At 35.1% G+C, this 18,564-nt stretch overlaps 1 protein-coding gene across 8 annotated transcripts in view; it reads right to left on the reverse strand.

The window, feature by feature from the left end:
* Window positions 1-3,514: 3,514 nt before the first annotated feature.
* The window catches only part of NIPBL (NIPBL cohesin loading factor), a 161,781-nt gene continuing 146,731 nt past the window's right edge, over window positions 3,515-18,564 (reverse strand). For 7 of the 8 annotated variants that reach the window (XM_065860130.2, XM_071802483.1, XM_065860131.2 and 4 more), the window contains 17 exons: window positions 18,227-18,325; window positions 17,004-17,057; window positions 15,718-15,826; window positions 14,996-15,132; window positions 13,567-13,707; window positions 13,154-13,247; window positions 12,893-13,047; window positions 12,530-12,620; window positions 11,138-11,311; window positions 10,539-10,729; window positions 9,686-9,793; window positions 8,947-9,147; window positions 8,391-8,537; window positions 6,665-6,960; window positions 6,207-6,381; window positions 5,403-5,588; window positions 3,515-4,842 (listed from right to left, as the gene is read on the reverse strand). In XM_065860130.2, coding sequence (XP_065716202.1) covers window positions 4,477-4,842; window positions 5,403-5,588; window positions 6,207-6,381; window positions 6,665-6,960; window positions 8,391-8,537; window positions 8,947-9,147; window positions 9,686-9,793; window positions 10,539-10,729; window positions 11,138-11,311; window positions 12,530-12,620; window positions 12,893-13,047; window positions 13,154-13,247; window positions 13,567-13,707; window positions 14,996-15,132; window positions 15,718-15,826; window positions 17,004-17,057; window positions 18,227-18,325 — 2,724 coding nt within the window. In that variant the 3' untranslated portion in view covers window positions 3,515-4,476. Of the gene's footprint in view, window positions 4,843-5,361; window positions 5,589-6,206; window positions 6,382-6,664; window positions 6,961-8,390; window positions 8,538-8,946; window positions 9,148-9,685; window positions 9,794-10,538; window positions 10,730-11,137; window positions 11,312-12,529; window positions 12,621-12,892; window positions 13,048-13,153; window positions 13,248-13,566; window positions 13,708-14,995; window positions 15,133-15,717; window positions 15,827-17,003; window positions 17,058-18,226; window positions 18,326-18,564 lie in introns of all 8 variants that reach the window. The other variant, XM_071802485.1, reaches the window with a different exon arrangement.

The raw sequence follows: 18,564 nt of genomic DNA on the forward strand, positions 1-18,564 counted from the left end.
GTTGGAAACTGCATGAGGATCATGGAATAGTTTGGGCTGGAAGGGACCCTCACAGGTCATCTAGTCCAACTCCCCTGCGATGAGCAGGGACATCTTCAACCAGATCAGGTTGCTCAGAGCCCCGTCCAGCCTGGCCTGGAATGTCTCCAGGGATGGGGCATCGACCACCTCTCTGGGCAACCAGGTCCTGTGTCTCATAGTTGTAAAACATCTCTTCCTCATGTCTAACCTGAATCTCCCCTCCTTTACTTTAAAACCTTTACCCTTGTCCTGTCATAACAGGCCCTGCTAAAAAGTCTATAGAATGTAGAAATTAGAAGGATGAAGTTATGTCTGATGGGTTGAACACGGACTGGCAGGAATTCTGTCAGAATAATCCACAAATGTATTCCCTGGGTGCCCTGCAGGTGAGCCAGGCATCACTGGAGCCTTGTGAGCACAAAGAGAAAGCCATCGGCTGAGCGTATGCGCATTCTAGGATAAAAACTTGCAAGTTCCATTTTGGAAGGGTCCAAACTGAACTCTTGAAACATTTATTTTAAATAAATGAAATATGAAAATACTATGAATTTATTCGTATATAACAATAACACTTTAACATTTAGTCAAGGAACCATGAAATCTAAAAACTCACTACTTACATTAAAAACTCACCCATTACAACTCAGTACTTTAATGACGACAGATTCTCTGAGGCACATGGGAACTCTGTATGGTTGTGGTGTGGCTCTTTGGTGAGCGGAACCCACCCGGGACACAGGACTTGTGCCTTGGGCTGTTTCTAGGGCACGAGATTGAGGAGTGTTGGGCATGTAACAAAAGCATGAGGTGTTGGAATTCAATTCCACCAGTACCCGGGGTTTGGAGCTAAAATGTTATTTTTACAGTAAGGATCAGCTGAACTCGATCCACTTACTACCTGGAACATCACCAACACCTGCATTTGGGCAGAACATCCTGCTGCGCAACAAGCAACAGAGGACTTGGTTTCCATTACAAACTTGTTTGTCATGAGCGAAAAACATATTTAAGAACTATTTCAGTGCTACAAGGTATTTCACATTAGAGCTAACGTTCAGCACAGCCTAATTATTCCATAGTAAAAACATTCTCACTAGTGACACCACGACAGCAAAACAAAGACTAAAGTTTCACTCAAATTTTAAAATCTTAAATAGCTTTTTTTAAATGACCACACCTCATTAAAATATGTATGCTGAAAATTGCCCATGCCTACCTTTATACATGTTAGAGTTGTTAATATAAACAATAAAGAACCTCAAAAAAATACAAAAAGGGCATTACTGAGTCATTTAAAAAAATACTTATTTATAATTAAAGTTTTTTCAAAAACTATTGTGATCTTTTATAGCTGTAGATAATGAAAATAGTCAAGAATTATTCTGCAATTTTACAGTACTGAAGTGGAAGATTAAAAATAATCATTTCATTCTTATTTAGATTGTGGAAGTGTCCATGTCTTCTTAAAAAGTACAATATGGCTAGTGTTAGTTCTAAAAGCCTGTCAATATCCCTTCAATAGGTAAGCTACCACAACAAGTTTCCATATACAGAACTTGTATTCAAAGGGAGAAAGTAGTAAGAATAAAAAAAATTAGTAATTGTGATAGCTATGTAGGTAAAAATCTATAGCCATACAGTGAAAAAATACTACAGAGCTATGTCAACATAAAGAAATAAAATTCTGTCACTGTATCCATTACTGCATTGCAGCACTTAAAAAAACCCCAAAAAACAACAAACCCAAAATGAAACAAAAAAACCAAACCAACCCAACCCAAACCCCAGAACACTTATTTTTTAATGTAGAAAAATCCTTATCTTGGTGCGTGCTGCTGCCAATAACGCGGCTGGTGCTGGTGCCGGTGCTGGTCACAGCCGCCACCTTGGGCTCTGTCCTCCCTCAGCCCCGTGAGAGCCCGCAGGAACCCCCTTCCCAAAAACGAACACTTTGTCATTCACAGCAAGTAATCTGAATGTTTGTGATGCGCTACACAAAACTAGACATTACTCTAGGTGCTACAGAAGGGGAAAATCCAACTCTCAACTAGTGAGAACCCTCTTTAATTTATTCTGTAATTAGTGTCTATTATATCATAGCCAACAGATCCCATCAAAGAGCATGTATCCCCTTTGGCATATCACATAATAACAATAATGGTCCAAATCCTCTCAACTAAAACAACTCCAGACTTCAGGTTTCTATTGATTAATTTTAACTTCTTTCTGGTAATTTTATTACAATAAATACCAAACAAATTGAATTTTAAAAAAAAAAAAAAAACTTCTTTGCTACTGGAAAGCCACAAGACAAGGAAACAATTTGTTTATGAACAAGGAAATATTTGTGTTACCTATTAAAAATAAGACACTTTAATAGAAATAGCATCAGAAATGGCTAACAGACAACTTCATTTTAGACTCTATCTGCATTAAATCCTTGTTTCTATCATTTAGGAGTTTCCTTGTGAAGCATGTTCAACTCTTTCAACTCATAACACATTACATGTCATACAATCCCTCTATTCTCAAAGTATGAATTTCCCACTACAAAACCTGCTCCTAGCCCTGAGAAATACAGTATTACATTGTTTGCTACAAAAATCTTCTGCTTCCAGAGCTGCAGGGGAGTGACTTCTGATTCTTCTACTTCTCCCTACTTTAGCAACACCTAACTTAGCCTGAAAAGTGGCTTTTCATACAGTGATTAAAACACCATTAACAGTGAAAACAAAAACATGCTAGCACATTTCTGTTCAGAAAAATTCCAGTGGTAAAACGGCAAAAAGGCATTTCCTGTAGGAACAATTACTAACTAGATTCTGAGGAGTTATTAATAATTTCAGTTTAATGTTTTTGTGTTTTTTTTTTTTTTCTTCACATCAGAATATTTTGGAATACTGTTCCTCACAAATTAAGTAACATATTTGAATTCTGCAAGCTACTTTGATAAGAATAACCTCTCACCATAAATTAATTTGGAAAAGAAACATAATACAAAGAATTATTTACCTATTGAGGAACACCTGTTTTAGACAAATTCATCTGAAAACACAGCAGGGTTTAACAGTCCCCAGAAAGATTAACTTCCAGACTTTTTCTGTTTGCAAATGCTGCTTTCCTTACTCTCTAGGAAGGTGAACTGTTCTTGAAAGGCTGTGCCAACACAGTTGAAGCAAATGCTTCTGAAAACTTGCATCGGATTTTTTCAATTTACAAAATGCGAAAACATCTTTCAGTTAGTAAAAGAATTAGTCTAGTGTACAAACATTTTTTTAACAAATTCATTTGTGAAGGAATGTGGCGTAGTTACCCAGACATACCCATTCACTCCTCAGATACTGGTAGCTATTTCCCCTCTCTGTGCGAACCCAGAGAAATGCAGACATGGCCAGCCAGCCCAAGCACAATAGTGACCCAGCTTTCCCCAAATTTAATCTGCCATAAATTACCATTTGGACAGCACTAGAAAGAAATTGAAGCATACAAGGAAAAAACTATAGTTTCTTTTTATATCAAAATGTACTCTTGAAAATGTGTTTGGCACAGTGCTAAATCATATAGTTAATACTAAATATTGCAGGATACAATAAAAACCTGGAGTTAACTTGTGTTTACACCCTTCGAGGGATAAAAATAAAAAGATACCAATTATTCAGAAGTCAGCCTATACAAATTGTATAAACAATATTTTATGCCTTGTTTTGAAAACCACTGATATAGTAAATTTTACAGAAAAGACTGCAAAATAATATAAATGGATTTAAACAGATCTTTACAGTAAGAAATTCAAATGGAAACAGACAAGTAACAAAGAGAAGTAAAAAAATTTATTGCAGTATTTGTTCCACCAGGTTTGCTGGGGATCCCTTTTCTTGTATTGTTTCAGGGTGACCTAATACATCAAAATCTACATTTACAAAAACTCCTCCTGCAGATAGGTCATAGATACTGCATGCTTTTTTTTTTTTCTCTTTTTTTTTTTCCTTTTTCCTTTTTTTTTTTTTCTTCAACAGAATAAATTATATATCCAGGAGATTCTGCCATTTTACAGCCTGGAAAAACAATGCTTCCCTGGAAACTGGGCTAAGCTAAAGAAAGCCATCCGCTGCTAGGTTAAACTCCAAGAACACTTTATTAAGAACATTAACAGACTAATTTCCAACATTCACTTGTTTATTTTTTTTAAACAGAAAGTTTTTTTCCAAGATATAAACAATTTTTTTGTTAAACTATAATACAGTGGGAGTAAAAATGAACTGAGAAGTTTCTGCTGCACAACAGCGAAGGAAGCTCCCACAAAAATGTTTACCAAACATTTCCTTCTTTTTTCCTGCGTCGCAGGTTCCATTCTTACTCTTCATTTAACTGATTTTTTTTTTTTGCCAGAAAGTTGGTATTTCAAGTTTTTCTGTTATTTCAATTCCTGTAAATTTGGCTGCATGTACAAATTCATTAGCTGGAAGTTCCATCCTTGGCGGCATACAGCGATCGTAAAGTCTGCACAACTTTATTAGTCAGCTTATTAGCACTCGTTAGAGCAATTTTTTTGTAAATAATGTCTGACTCTTTAATAGTGTCTACCCAAGGCACCAGTTTGCGGCCATCACGGCGCTTAGCCTCAGTCCAGGAGCCACTGTAGGAGCCTGCCATCCACTGAACACTGAAGCCATTGCTGGTTTTCTGTACTACTCTTGCAATTTGTGGTCGGTCTTTGTACTTTGGACAGCAAATAGCGATGACATCCATGACATCAACACTTTCATTCATCTGTGCTGCCAACTCCGTAGAGTCTGAATTTCGTTTTGACCTTCTCAATGACTAAAACATTGGGGGGAAAAAAGACCAAGTGTTACACAAAAGAACTTTAGTGAAATTATTGCTTTTATTGCTTTTAATCCCTTGACGCCGGGAGTTGGGATTTCCCGGCACACATTCCATTGCCGGCAATGAGACGCACCGCGACCGCCAGCGCCAAGGGGTTAACATATCCTTGTAAAACCACATACTCTTAATTTGTACCCGTGTCTTTATCTCTTATTGATATATAAAATTATATATACACATGAATCATAAAGCTACATATAAACTTGGCAACAATAGAAAGGATAACACACAGTACATTCCAAAGGAAAATTAATAACTTTTTATATGGGATAAATCTCATTGTCTAGTTTTTTTTTTTTATTGTCTTTTCTGTTAAACTTTCTACAAAAGTTGTATAAACGGTTAAGTAGAGAATCTCTATCTACAAAATGCTTTCTTTCATGTGGATTACATTACTTGGTGTACATTTAATATAATAGACTGACATTTATAAGCACATAAAAATCATTTTACGTAATACGCTGCGAAATACGTTGACTCCTCCTCCGCCTCACCCCTGAAGTGCCTCCTCCTCTATCCTCCCCATCACTTTCATCGTCCTCTGTCTCAGCTGCATTGTTTTTAGGGCTGCCTCCTCCAAGCAGCGAGGTAATTGCTTTGTTCCGAGCATTTGTGCTAGCTGACACCTCTCCATCTTCTTCCTCTTCATCAGGATCCAAATGTTCCATAAGGAGCTTGAACTATTAAAAAACACCAGACAGGTCCACATTGTAACTTCAAAAATAGACAGTTATATCACAGTTATATTAAATAAAAAACAAATGGAAAGGTAAAGAAACAGGGTGAAACAAATAGCAGACAACTTCAAAGTTATAGCTTATGTTTGTTCTACAAGCTTTTTACTTTCCTCTCTTGTTTCAGTAGATATGTAAAAGCTTTCTTCCTGTGTTTCCAAAACTGTAAGTTTTCTCTAATTGATATTTAAAGGCTACGGGTAGGTGAGGCAGCAAATACACTAGATCTGCTCTCAGTTCCTCTTATGGAAACGGTCACAGATAAAGTGAACAAGTTATATGGGAGAGGTATACAACATGGATAACACAAATTAGAAAACACTTCATAAAGATGAATATCCTTTAGCTGAAATTAATTTTCATTGTGTTTAAACTTATTAGAAGTCTTTGAAAGATAGATCTGCTAAACATCCTGCAAAGAAGTGGTAAGTTACCAGTACATCAGGTAAGATTGTCAGGAAGTATTAACTTTTGAAACATCCGTCCAATACATCAGCACCTAATTTCACACTTAACACTGTGTTACCTAGTTTTCCAGGTTTTCCACAAAGAAAGTTTACTTACATCTAAGTACTGTTTTACTATACTCCTCTTCACTTCTTCAGTGATCTTGGAATTAGCCATATCACTCCGCAAAAAATCCAGAGTTTGTTTTGGATGGAAATGCACTCCTGTCTTCCTGTTTATCGCTTTATCATAAACTTTTGCAGATTCAGATGGAGAATATTTCTGAATTTTACTGTTTAAAGAAAACAACAGGGAAGGGCTTTTAAGGAAAGTTCAAAGCAGCTTCAAGGAAAAGTTTTAAAAATTCTATTCCATATGCAAGAGAGACCCTGGTAAGAATTGCTTTTTTAAGCCAAAGTTTAATTTCATTCAACTTAACACATTTGTTTTTTCTCTTATACAAATCTATGGCTTAAACAATTCATTACAACCAACTATAAAAATCACCTTCCAAACTTTATCCTTACAAAGAACTCCCTAGATTACAAGATGGCCTATTACCTAAATATCCTTACCTATCAGAGAATCCACAGAGGTTCTTTAAATGCTGTTTCAGCATCAACAGTAACAATATGCCTTGGGAAACATTGGCAAATTCAATTAAAGGAGCTGAATTTTCTGGTAAACATTTCATCACAGAATTTATATCATTTTCTTCATCGGAATCTGAATCAGATTCTACTCGTTTCCGCAACCTCCGAGGCTTTGAAGCTTCCTCCTCACTTTCACTGTCACTACCACTGTTACTGTCACTTTCAGTCTCCTCATCTGATGAAGGTTTTCTTTCCTTTTTTTTGTCTTTCACCATAGACTGTGAGACAGAAATTAACACACATTCCAAAATTAGAGTAAGTAGCATCATGTATGTTTCTAAAAAAAAAAATCATTCAAAAATCATTACTGGCTTAAATTAACAAGAATTCCCTGAACAATGTTATTAATTTATAACTTGATATTCAAAACAAAAATTATTTATGGTAAAAAGATGCTGAAAATTTGATCCAAAGCTCATTTTTTGCAAGGTGGGTACAGAAGGAACTGAAGCAATAAGTATCCACTGATAGGTTACTCCTAAAAAGGCTGCTCAAATTTGCTAGCGGTGGCAGTAAAATGCAGTAGAGGGCCAAACACATTAAATCAGGAAGAATATCTGTTTCTCTTTCAGCTGGATATAATTTCTCTATGTCATGTAGATTTCCATATGTACACTGGCACAGACAAATCCAAGCTTGCTTTAATCCTTGTCTCTTAAAATTCTACAACACTAAGTACACTGCTGACCAGAGAAACCTTCAAGTGACCATACGCAGTAGTAATACTAACCAATTCTACTACCTGTAGAGCTACAGAATTTCGCACGTGCATTATTACAGACATAGTGTGATTTTTCATAATGTAGAACACAAGATATCTTAAGCGGGATCTCATTCTTTCTGTGCTGGATGGTACACATTGCTCTCCTATTTGAAAGACATACTGTCTCTTTCTAGCAGCTTAAAATCGACTCGGGTAGGGTGAGAGTTCAAAGCAGTGTACTTTCCAGGCACCAACACTGACTAGTAGTTACTAGTCAGATTGGACACTCTAGAAACAAGTTTGCTTCCTGACAGTTTGTTACCTTCTATTGTTAAAGTTGTCCAGGAAATGAAGACATTGAAGTCTTTAAGCAGCAGAGGCCTTTTTGTTACAGGGTTGTGTATTGCCATAACAACAGATACCGTATTGTGATTTAGGTTCTTATATTCTACCTTAAGAAAAGATATATTGGGCATTCTTTTCTTGCAACAAACAATGTATTTAAGTCTCTCAGGCAACACACATGCAATTGCCATCAGCTACTTGATAACAAAATGAACATCCAATGGCATTTTATTATTAAAGTTATAAAAACAATCACAATAAACTGGTATTTCATGATGATTCTGGGTTCATGTGCTTCCAGATGCATGCAATTACTTATTATTCAGCCATATCAGGGAATGCTAATAGATTTGACATTAAGATCTCAAAATTAATAATTATTTTTTAAAACTGTAGCCAGCAATATAACAAGAGTTGTTAACTACTGTCTACCAGATGCAGGGCAGAACAGGATGTGTTGCTTGTTTTTTAACTTCTTACAAAGTAATGCTACTGGTCCATATAATAATAATGGTACTGTATTCGCTGAAAAATTGACCAAATTATATAGAAGCTTATGTTGCCACCATAATAAATATACTGAAATATAAATGTACATACCTCTTTAAATGACTGTAGTAGGTTACTACCAGAAACTGATAGTGTAATGTCTATATGATGCATTATAAACAATGGCTCCTCCTGTGTTTGATAAGGAAAACAAGCTAGATTGTCTGCTATGTACAAGAGCATATTCACCTCTGTTTTCTGGAAATTAAAAAAACAAAAGTACACATAAATACACATACAAATATCTCAGATTTATACACTTAACCTCTCTTCTTAATAATCTAGAGCAAAAACATGATCACAAAATTTTTTCTACTTTCACCCTCAAACTCACTCTAAACAACACATATAGATAAAATTCACTCATACTTGAAGATGTATTATTTCTGATCAGTCCAAACTGGGTATAGAAAGGTACAGAATAATGGAAAAGGAACAAACGCATTATACTATATAGGTAAATACCTTATATTGCAAAGCAAAACAAAGCACACCAGGAAAATTATATTATCAATAATTATGTCATTAAATACATTGTGAAGGGAGAATTTGAGCTTGTAATGCTGTATTCTGGTTTCTTTTTAAGCGAAAGAAATGCCATGCTTACTGCAGTATCATCAAAGAGGTTGAGTAAAGAAATTAGAAATGCTCGTCTGTGTTGACGGTTCCCTCGGATCATGGAGTACAGGTGTGAACACAATGCACTGGATGATTCATCATGTCTAAAACCTCTTACAGGATCTTTTGGGCAGGTATTGATAGCCTGTTGTACTTGGTAAGACATCTTCATACCAGCCACCGCTTTCATCTGAAATGGAAATATACTTATTTTTATTTAAACTACTGTTTTCAAAGCACTAAAATTTAAGAGGATGCTTACCTGAAGTTTAACTTTAAAACATGCACTGAGGTGATACTATCTTTTGAGTTGTCATGTAGATTAAAACAGAACTTGTGGCAGAGATCAAAACGTATTGTGAATAGCTTTCACTGTAAATTCGTTTAGAAACATCCCGCTGACACAGGAAAATCATTGCTAAACATTATGAAACAGATATCCTTACCTCTTTTAAAATAAATGCTCTTAAGTACTGTTCAGTGAGGAAACTATTATGATGAACTATAAATTAAAGTTTTGACTGGAAGAGACGCTGCAAATTATTATGTCCTTTTTGTTTCCAAGAACAGAAATCTCCAAACAGGGGAGAGTCAAGATCTTACTTACAAATGCTTATAGTTATTGTTTAGCTGTTACTTTATATTCTTTTTCTGCAGCTGAGGAATATTCAGGTTTAAATCACTAGAGAACATAACATTTTGTATAACATTAAATTAGAATTACTTACGTGAATGAACCCAGCATATTTTTTGTCTATTTCCACCAACTGCTGGTCAGCTTTATTTCGCATAGAGGGCTCTGGATCTGTGCCCATAGCAATTAAGTACGGCACACACTTGAAAAATAAACGAAATGATTATTCATTGTACCTCCTCTTTCTCAGTCTTCTTTCTTCTATGATACTGCTGTTCTTCCTACATTCTGACTACTGCAGAAACTAGATTAGGGAACTATGCAACTTACTCCCCGACTACTTTCTGCAAGCAAATAGTATAGAAGAAAGGAGAGACCAGCATGATAACTGACAGAAGTGTGTGAGGTTTCAGCTGCTATTTCCTTTTAACTCTATAGTCAATTTACACTACAAAAAATGCCACTAAAAAAACCCCACAATTATGACTGAACATTCACAATGGCAGCAGTATAAAAAAATAATTACAAAAATATGATGTAAGCAAGGAATAATGGAGGTGATGACTGAAATTCTGACAATGACTCTGGAATTCCATAGTGTTTGGAGGACATTGGGACTGAGGTGGAAGCAAGCTGATGTTTTCCAGGATAAAGAATCAAGTGAAGAAAACAAGTTGGCATACACCTGAAATTTATAACAGAAATATGCTCCAATGTACATTTGTACGGGGTCATTAGGCACTGGTTGGGTTTTTACATCTCGATCCAAAACCAGAAAACACAGCATTTGAAATCTCATTGGCTAAACAATGTAAAACAGATTTAAATATGCTTTCTGTGAAGGCCACGTTTTACAATAAGAAATTACTGTAACATAGTTGGAAGAGAAAAACTGGATATTTATATACCAAGACAACCTCTGAGAACCTGAGTAACAAATACCATACCTGAACAGGATGGATGAGACCCTGGTTTAACGTCAGTGCAATGACATTTAGAGCAAAGTGGCGTACATTGGACTGGGTATGAAAGAAAGCCTCAAGGACCTGTTTGAGATATAGCTGCATGATGGAACTACTCATCCCTGAGGAAATATCACCCATTTCTTTCAGGTCTTCCTGTTTTGCTACTTTTTTCCCTGTAAAAAGGACAAAAGCAATAGCACACTCAACACAGTATAATCATTTACTTTGCCACTACTTGACACATGCTGATCTTTAAGGTATTGAATTTAAAATATTTCTTATGTTGTATTTATTATTGTCTATCTGCAAGTTAACCTTAGAGGAGCTTTTGATTAGAAGCACTACTACCATAATTACAATAATTATGCATTCTGGATTACTTCCAGGATGTAAATAATGCACATATAATGTGTATATACCTATGCACATAATGAACTTTCAAAAACAATTCCAAGATACTTTGTGTGCAATATTACTGCTCGTAGAACAATCTTACTCAACTCAGTTCACATATCTAGTAATAGTATGCCAGAAAGTTAGATTTTGTGTGCCTCATTAATACAGAAGAACTTGACACTTACAGTCTCTGTCTGCCTGCTGCATACGTGTATCCTCCTCCTGCAAGTAGGTCTGAAGGTTTTTTAATACCTGGATTTTTAAGTTTACTGAACAGTTCTTATCTGAAAGAATGCTGTTGTAGAGAGTCTTCACTTCCTGCTCAAACATTAAACTTGGGTGTTGTATAAATGCAAATCCTAAGGGTGGGGAAAAAATAGGAAATAATTCCATGTTATTATAATCTAGAAATACTATTTCTGCTTTTTTAAGTCTTTCTTCAAAATAGAGGTACGAAATTTGTCTCCTCACATCATAGTTTTTCTAGCCCAAACAGTATTGCTTTTCTACATGGACATGTCAAGCTTAGTAGCCTGAATCTGAATGACTAGGAGTTCTCACAAGAACAAAGGAATAACATTACTAAAAATTACCCATTGTGGAGAAGAACAATCTGTTGAAACTGTGAAGAGTTATTCATATAAAGGCAGAGCAAATGTGGAAAAATTTATAAATATCACAAGTGTTTCTCACTGAATATCAAATAAAGACTCAGTCTTGGTCCTTATCCTCAGAGCCCTCCCTGCCCTGAACTGAAGCAGGATATCTAAAAAGCCACCTAAACAGCAGGATTAAGAGGCAAGTTCTTGTCCACAGTTAAACTCCAGAATGCAAGCTCAGGTGCTGGGGAAACCACTTTCTTTAGACTAAGCCATAAACATGAACTGAATTTTTCCAGAAACTGAGGCTTATTTGCTCCAGAAAGATTCTCTCACATGTACAGCTTTAGTCCATAAGCAGAGGATGGACATGATACAAACCATTTAATGGCAGCTCATGTACAACTGCAAGTCATTGAAATACCACAGTAGTGCCTTCAGATAAAGAACCTATTTAAAAGTGAAATATAGCTAAAATCCCAAAAGAAACTCTAACATCTAGACTATGACCATCTCAATGCCTTGTGAAATCTCAGAGCACTACCTGTCTGCTATAAACTGCTTGAGTCCCCTTGACTCCTGCAGTGTATCTGCTCCTACACTTAAAATGCTTAAAGTTTTTCCAGCACTATTTCTAGGTTGATTATTTTTTAACTATACTTTGTGGACACAAAAACAAGATTTGGACTTAGAAGATACTTGCATGTAGAGAAAAAATAACATCTCCATTATTTTGGAAATCCACTACAATTTAAGGCTTGTTCACACAGCAAAAGGCATTCACTGTCAAAAGCATCCACTCTGCTGCAGAAGTATGCAACTAGCATGCAACCTTTTGTATAGCCAGTTCTCAAACAAAATGCACAGTAAATTCTGCTTTTAAACAAAGTCCCTTGCTATTAACAAATACATTAATTCTTACTGATATGTGTGGATTTTTGCTATAGTAGAATAATAAGAGCTATTACTATTTCTTACCAAGGCCAATAATAGCTTTTGTCTGTACTTCTTCATCTGAATGCTTTGTAAAATACATCAGCAGTTCAAGCACTTTATCCTTAATGTTAACCTGAGCAAATGAAAACAAAAATAATAGCTATTTGAAAATGAATTAGATGTCTTTAATCTCTTATAAAAAGCATATAAGTATCAAAAAGAAACGGAAAAACACAATCTTACTGTATGGTCTTTGCAAAACAATGTATTTAAAAACCAAAACGGTATACTGTATGCATTATGAAAAGACACATAGCTTTAAGGGGCTAGGAATAATCTGCTTTCAAATTAAAGTGGAGCATTCAATACATCTAAGACATGGAAAGTAAATGCAAGTTATTTTACCTTACTGCTACCCTTAAAATCTTCCTGATCAAAATCAAAATGCCGACACAGTGCTCCAACAGTGAAAAGTGATCTAAGGAGTGCTGGCTTATTGGCAGTAAGTATTGTACTGTTGGGGTCTTCTTGGTGTTGACTTTTTAATTTCGAAAGTGCACCTAAAGTAAGATAAATGTTTTGATCACAGTAATTGTGGTTCGTCACCAAGATAAGACTTGTAGCCAAAACTGAAAAGCGACAACTACATGTTGCGGTTCTACCTACCATAGTATCTATTAAAACAGGCCCACACAAATTTGTAGTTTTGGGTGACCTTGTTCACAACAGCCCCAAGACAGCTCACACAGTGCTGAACAACCTAGGAGGAATAAAGAACAAATGAATTATATGTTTAGAAGTTAAACTGAGATTTTTGTGAAGTTATGTAGGAAAAAGCTATGCTGAACTAAAGCTAACAGTCCACCAGATATACTGTCCATCTCCTAGACTGCTCTGAAAACCTGCTCAAACTCATTAAAATATAGCCACAACACATACAAACTCCAGTAAAACAAGTACACTGATTTCTCATGGCTTGAAAGTTATCTTCATAATGAAGACAGACTTTCTTTAAGTCAAAACCACGTATTTCACAATGTGGAATTGAATCAATTGAACAGTAGCAATTAAAAGCTTACCGTCATGCCATATTTGATGATGAGTTTCATGAGATCTTCCTCAATAGTGGCAAGAAAAGTCTCACTTGGGTGCTCCATTAGTGGCACTACAAGCTCTAAGATTTTTGCAACATTGCAGATCACCATGAAATCATTCTGTGTCTGAAACAACAGTATTTGTAGCATTTAACATTTTTTGTCATGTAACCTATAAGCTAAATACCTGTAAGTATTATTAACATGCACTCATAGTCAAATATACCAATTCATGTAAGGTATTTGATAATGATCTAAAAGAATGTTTACAAAGTTTGCATCTGCTATGAAATTACATCTTATTATGACAGCTTGTTCCATCTTCTACAGAACTTCTGGAAAGAAAAAAATCCATATAAGCAGAAATTCACCTTTCATCAAGGCTGTGACAGACCTGAAAACTTGTCTGGATAAGTTTTTGAAGTCTTACAATAAATCTAGGAAGTCTTCCTGACACATGCACACTAGAGAATACACAACATCTGCAAACAGGTATCAGCAACAAAATGAAGCTGCATTATGACTCTATGTGCCTTAAACCAAACAGACTATAATGTACAGAAATGTAGAAATTACAATCAAAATTATTACTTGTTTGCGTTGTCATGACTGTGTATGTATTCTAAGCGAGTAATCTATGGAAAGAATTTATCTATTACAGATATAACCTGCTAGAAATCTACTTTTTTGACAAATCAAGCTCACTAATCAGGATAGGATAATTCCCAAATGCTACTATCAAGCTATTCAACATATTCAAGCTGACAGTGGTAATTCTACATTTTGTCTCATCTGATGTAACCCACTATGACTGCAGCAAGTAAATTATCAGATAACCATTTCCTATATTGTTTGATCAGAAGCAGCTTTAAAAGTCTGTTGCAAACATGCCTAGAGAACGATTCAAGGCTCAGTCTGGAAAATGCTAGGCTATACCTACAGTCTAAGCTGTTAACAAGGACTCTCAAGCCTGCGATGTGCAGCTGACCTAATGCAATGGATTACTGTCACCCTCCAAGCCACGCTCCACCTTGAGCCATGGCTGCATGATCCTGCTCTGCTCCTTCCTGCCAGATCAAGGGTTCATCACAACCTCCACCGATCCAGTTGTGCTAATCAAAATGGTAGAACGTGCCACAACATTTCAGAGAAGGGGGGTCATTTTACTGGAGTGGGTGGTTCAGCATTACAGCTCTTGACCATTTTTGTGAGCTAGACTGTCTTACGGGGGAATACAAAAAAAATAGCCCTAGCGATCATCAAAAAGATCTAGTGTCTTCAGAAGCCATGATGCCCACAAAATGAACTCATGATTTTAATTTTTCTTTTCCTACCTTTGATTTCATCAAGTATACTAGACAGCCATTCACTTCCTCGATTAATTATAGAGGGAAAAAAAAATTTCTTTACTTACACTACATTTAGTGGTCAGGTATGGTTGCATGGTCATGGCATGTTTGACCATTAGCTGGGGCCTGATTTTGCTGAATAAGAACAAAGTGGTTATGCAAGCAACCAAGCGACCAGAATTCACACCTTTGTTGTCAGAATCTGTAAAAAATTAGAAAACATAAAAAGGATATTAAAACAAAGTAATATTTGAGCAATTAAAAACACACGGCTTAAGCACCATAAGAATATATTTTTCACCACATATCTTTCAAAATCAATACAGAATATTCTTATTAGATTAGAGATGAGAACATAATGTCAGTATTTGTATGCGATTATAAAATATGTGAAATAAGAAGCAATGCTTTGAAGACATCACTAGTTTTTAAATGACTTACTGTACACAGGACACTGACCCAGCCAATGATCCATATTACAACTGTAGAACATACTAATTTGAATAAAACATGCCTGTTTGTTTTGGTTTTAGTGATCTATAAGTTTGAACAAGCTACGTTAAAACTAGTTCTGTTATTGTGGTTAGCTAGTGAAAATTATGGAAGCTTTATTATTATACAGTGCTCAAAAGTTCATAATGATCTCAAAAGCAGTAATGCACTACCATCAGTTTTGTGACAGGAATTCTGTAACAGTAACTTCTCCTGGTAGTAATGTGAACAACCACTGTTACAGTATCATAAAAAATTCAAAGGAGTTTGAGTAAGGGGTTGTAAATAATATTACCTGATAAAGATTCCTCATATTTAAGAATGTGCTCAACCAAATTGTCAACAAGTTGAGTACAGGCCTTCTTCACAGGTTTATATGAGGCATCCTCTTCTGACTTCAACAGCTGTAGCAGATTAAACAGAAAATGACTTAGTATTAAGAAAACATTCATTTATATTGGATACATGCTGGTTTTTTAACAATTACTACCTATACACAAGGATTTTACACTACAAAAGTATTTAACTTCTTCATAAAAGTTATATGGTGAAGAAAAACATTAAGGGAAGTAAAAAATCAAGCAACAATGCATGAGATGAAGAATTAACTACAACAAAACCCAGAAAAGTGCTACAGATTTTTTACATTGGGATGAAAGCTAAGTTTGTGCTTAATGAAATAATGCCAAAACCAGTAATATCGTCATACTTGCCAGCAGTAACTAATAGCATTTAGAAGGTTTTTAAAAAATGTTTAGGAAAAAAAAAAACAAATTCAAAAGTAAAGTTGGTTTTGACACTGAGAAAAAAAAAAAATCAGATGAACATGAAACATAGTTTTATGAACATTTTCATCAGTTAGCTGCCTTCTGTATGACTTCAGGTACTGAAATTGTGTCCATGAAGATCCTTTAATACCTAAGAAGGATTGAGACCATACTATAGCCTTTTCTTCAGCACAGGCATGATGAAGCTCTGGTTTAGTTGGCTACCTATTTACATGGCACTCCAGGCTAAAGTAAAATCAGAAGGGTTTTTTGCTTAAAAATTAACCAGTGCATACAAGAGGTAGAGAAGAATAACAATGTAGGCTAAGAGATAAAGACAAAGGAAGCTCAATTCTTAGGGAAAAAAAAAAAAAAAGTATAATATAGAAGCAACCTATACTCTGAAGATTCACTTCTTCTATAAACCATGTAACAAACACATTGGATGTGAAAACACACTTATCATTAAAAAAAAAAAAAATCTACACTACACTAGATGCTTCAATTCAGAATTAAGTATCTTAGCTGTGGACTTCATGTTCTGCCATTATTGAGAAGACTATGAAACTAAAACCAACCAACCCAAACCCCTCCCATAACCAAGAGGAGAAACATTTTTAAAACAGGTCATATGGAAAGAAAGAAACTGTCAGAGACAAAATTGCATCAATGAAGATTAAAAAAATTGTCAGTATTTAAAGAGCATGAATTGAATTTGCCTACTGTAAAGGATTGCTTTTGTAGTCCCTTCAGTGTGCTTTAGTACCAAAAGATATGTTTAAATTCTATCATACATTCAAAATTCATTACTTACATTTTGAAGAAGCTGTTCAAACCAATCATACCCTGTATCTCTACAAGCTGCAACCTAGAAGTATTTATGAGAAGAAACTGGTTAACAAAAAAGGTATCTGAAGAAAAATGTCTTCAGTACAAACAGCATTTTAAAAGACCAGTAAACACGTATAGCTATATATTCATATGCATTCAGTACAATGATTTTATCTCTTTGGAGATACGAAACTGTCTTCTGCATTTGAAAAATGTTTCTCATCATTTAAATGACTTCAGAATTCTTATTCCATACAACACAAGGTCTACAAATTTTACTGGAGATCATAGAACATCTTGCTTAGGTTAAAGCACAAACATAAGCCTGACATATTAAAAATGAACATGCATGTGTATGTATATATATTTTTATATAAACAAAGCCTTCACTGGCATCATATGTCAGGAACAGCTCACAGGTGCTCCAAAGTGGAATTGGCAGGAGAATTGAAAGTTAAGCTGAAGTCAAATCAACTAACTTCTCAGTCTGGAAAAACACAAACTGGACTACCATTTTGTAAAAATATTGAAAAGTGGGATGAAGTTTAAACCCATAAGTTTAAGTAGTGAAATGAGTACTTTTATTTGATATTTACATCTTGGTATAATTGATACTAAAACACCTTCTCGGTACAGTGATTTTACACAACACATTTTCATTACAAGTTAAAGCATTTTATCTGAAATAGATTTTGTTATTTTTGGAGACATGCTATTTAATTTGCTGATCCTAAAAACTGCAGACAATTATGCAGATACTGGTTAATATCAAGTCAGAACATGATCCTGTATTTGTTAAAACAGCTTATTAACCTTTCAAAATTAACGTTATCAGTTGTTTAAGAAAAATGTTCTTTTGAGTGACAACTTCTTAGTTAGGCGCAACTATATGCTGCTACTACCATTTCCTGGAAAAATGTGAAACATAATAGAAATTTGTTGTGTTTTAACCAAACAAGTCTTTAATCCAACCTGAATATAGTGTGGCCTCAGTTATCATTGCCAGCAGATTAGTGAGCATTTAAAGTTTCCTACAGACTGTTCCATCACGTGAATATTTTTGGCACATATTCAATGCCAGGAGATATAAAAAGAAAACCATCTGACAATTAAACCACTGTACTCTAAAAAAACCAGACAATATTTCAAAGATACTAAAACCAATCAGATTTTCCACAAAACCTAACTCAAATTCATTAAACATACCACATCAGTGATGTTTAGTATTTTCCTTGTCATTGCTTCCTTGTCATGGTGTGGAGTTGGAGTAAACCAGAGCTTCTGGAATGTCTCATTTACTAATTTCTGAAGGAAAAAAAAATATTAGCAGAAATACATAAACTTATCTTGGCATAGATCTATTATTTCTAATACATCCATACAATAGATTTGTTGATTATACATGCCATTTTGTAAGGAATTATTCAACTTAATTCTGACCGTCGTAGCAAATGTTATCTAAGACAGACACAGTTCTACTGCTAAGCTGCGCTCTAAGCAATCTTCAGCAAAAGGACCACTTGGAACTGATGCAACAGAAAATG

This window comes from Patagioenas fasciata, chromosome Z, assembly GCF_037038585.1.
Source record: "Patagioenas fasciata isolate bPatFas1 chromosome Z, bPatFas1.hap1, whole genome shotgun sequence".
NCBI lineage: Eukaryota > Metazoa > Chordata > Aves > Columbiformes > Columbidae > Patagioenas > Patagioenas fasciata.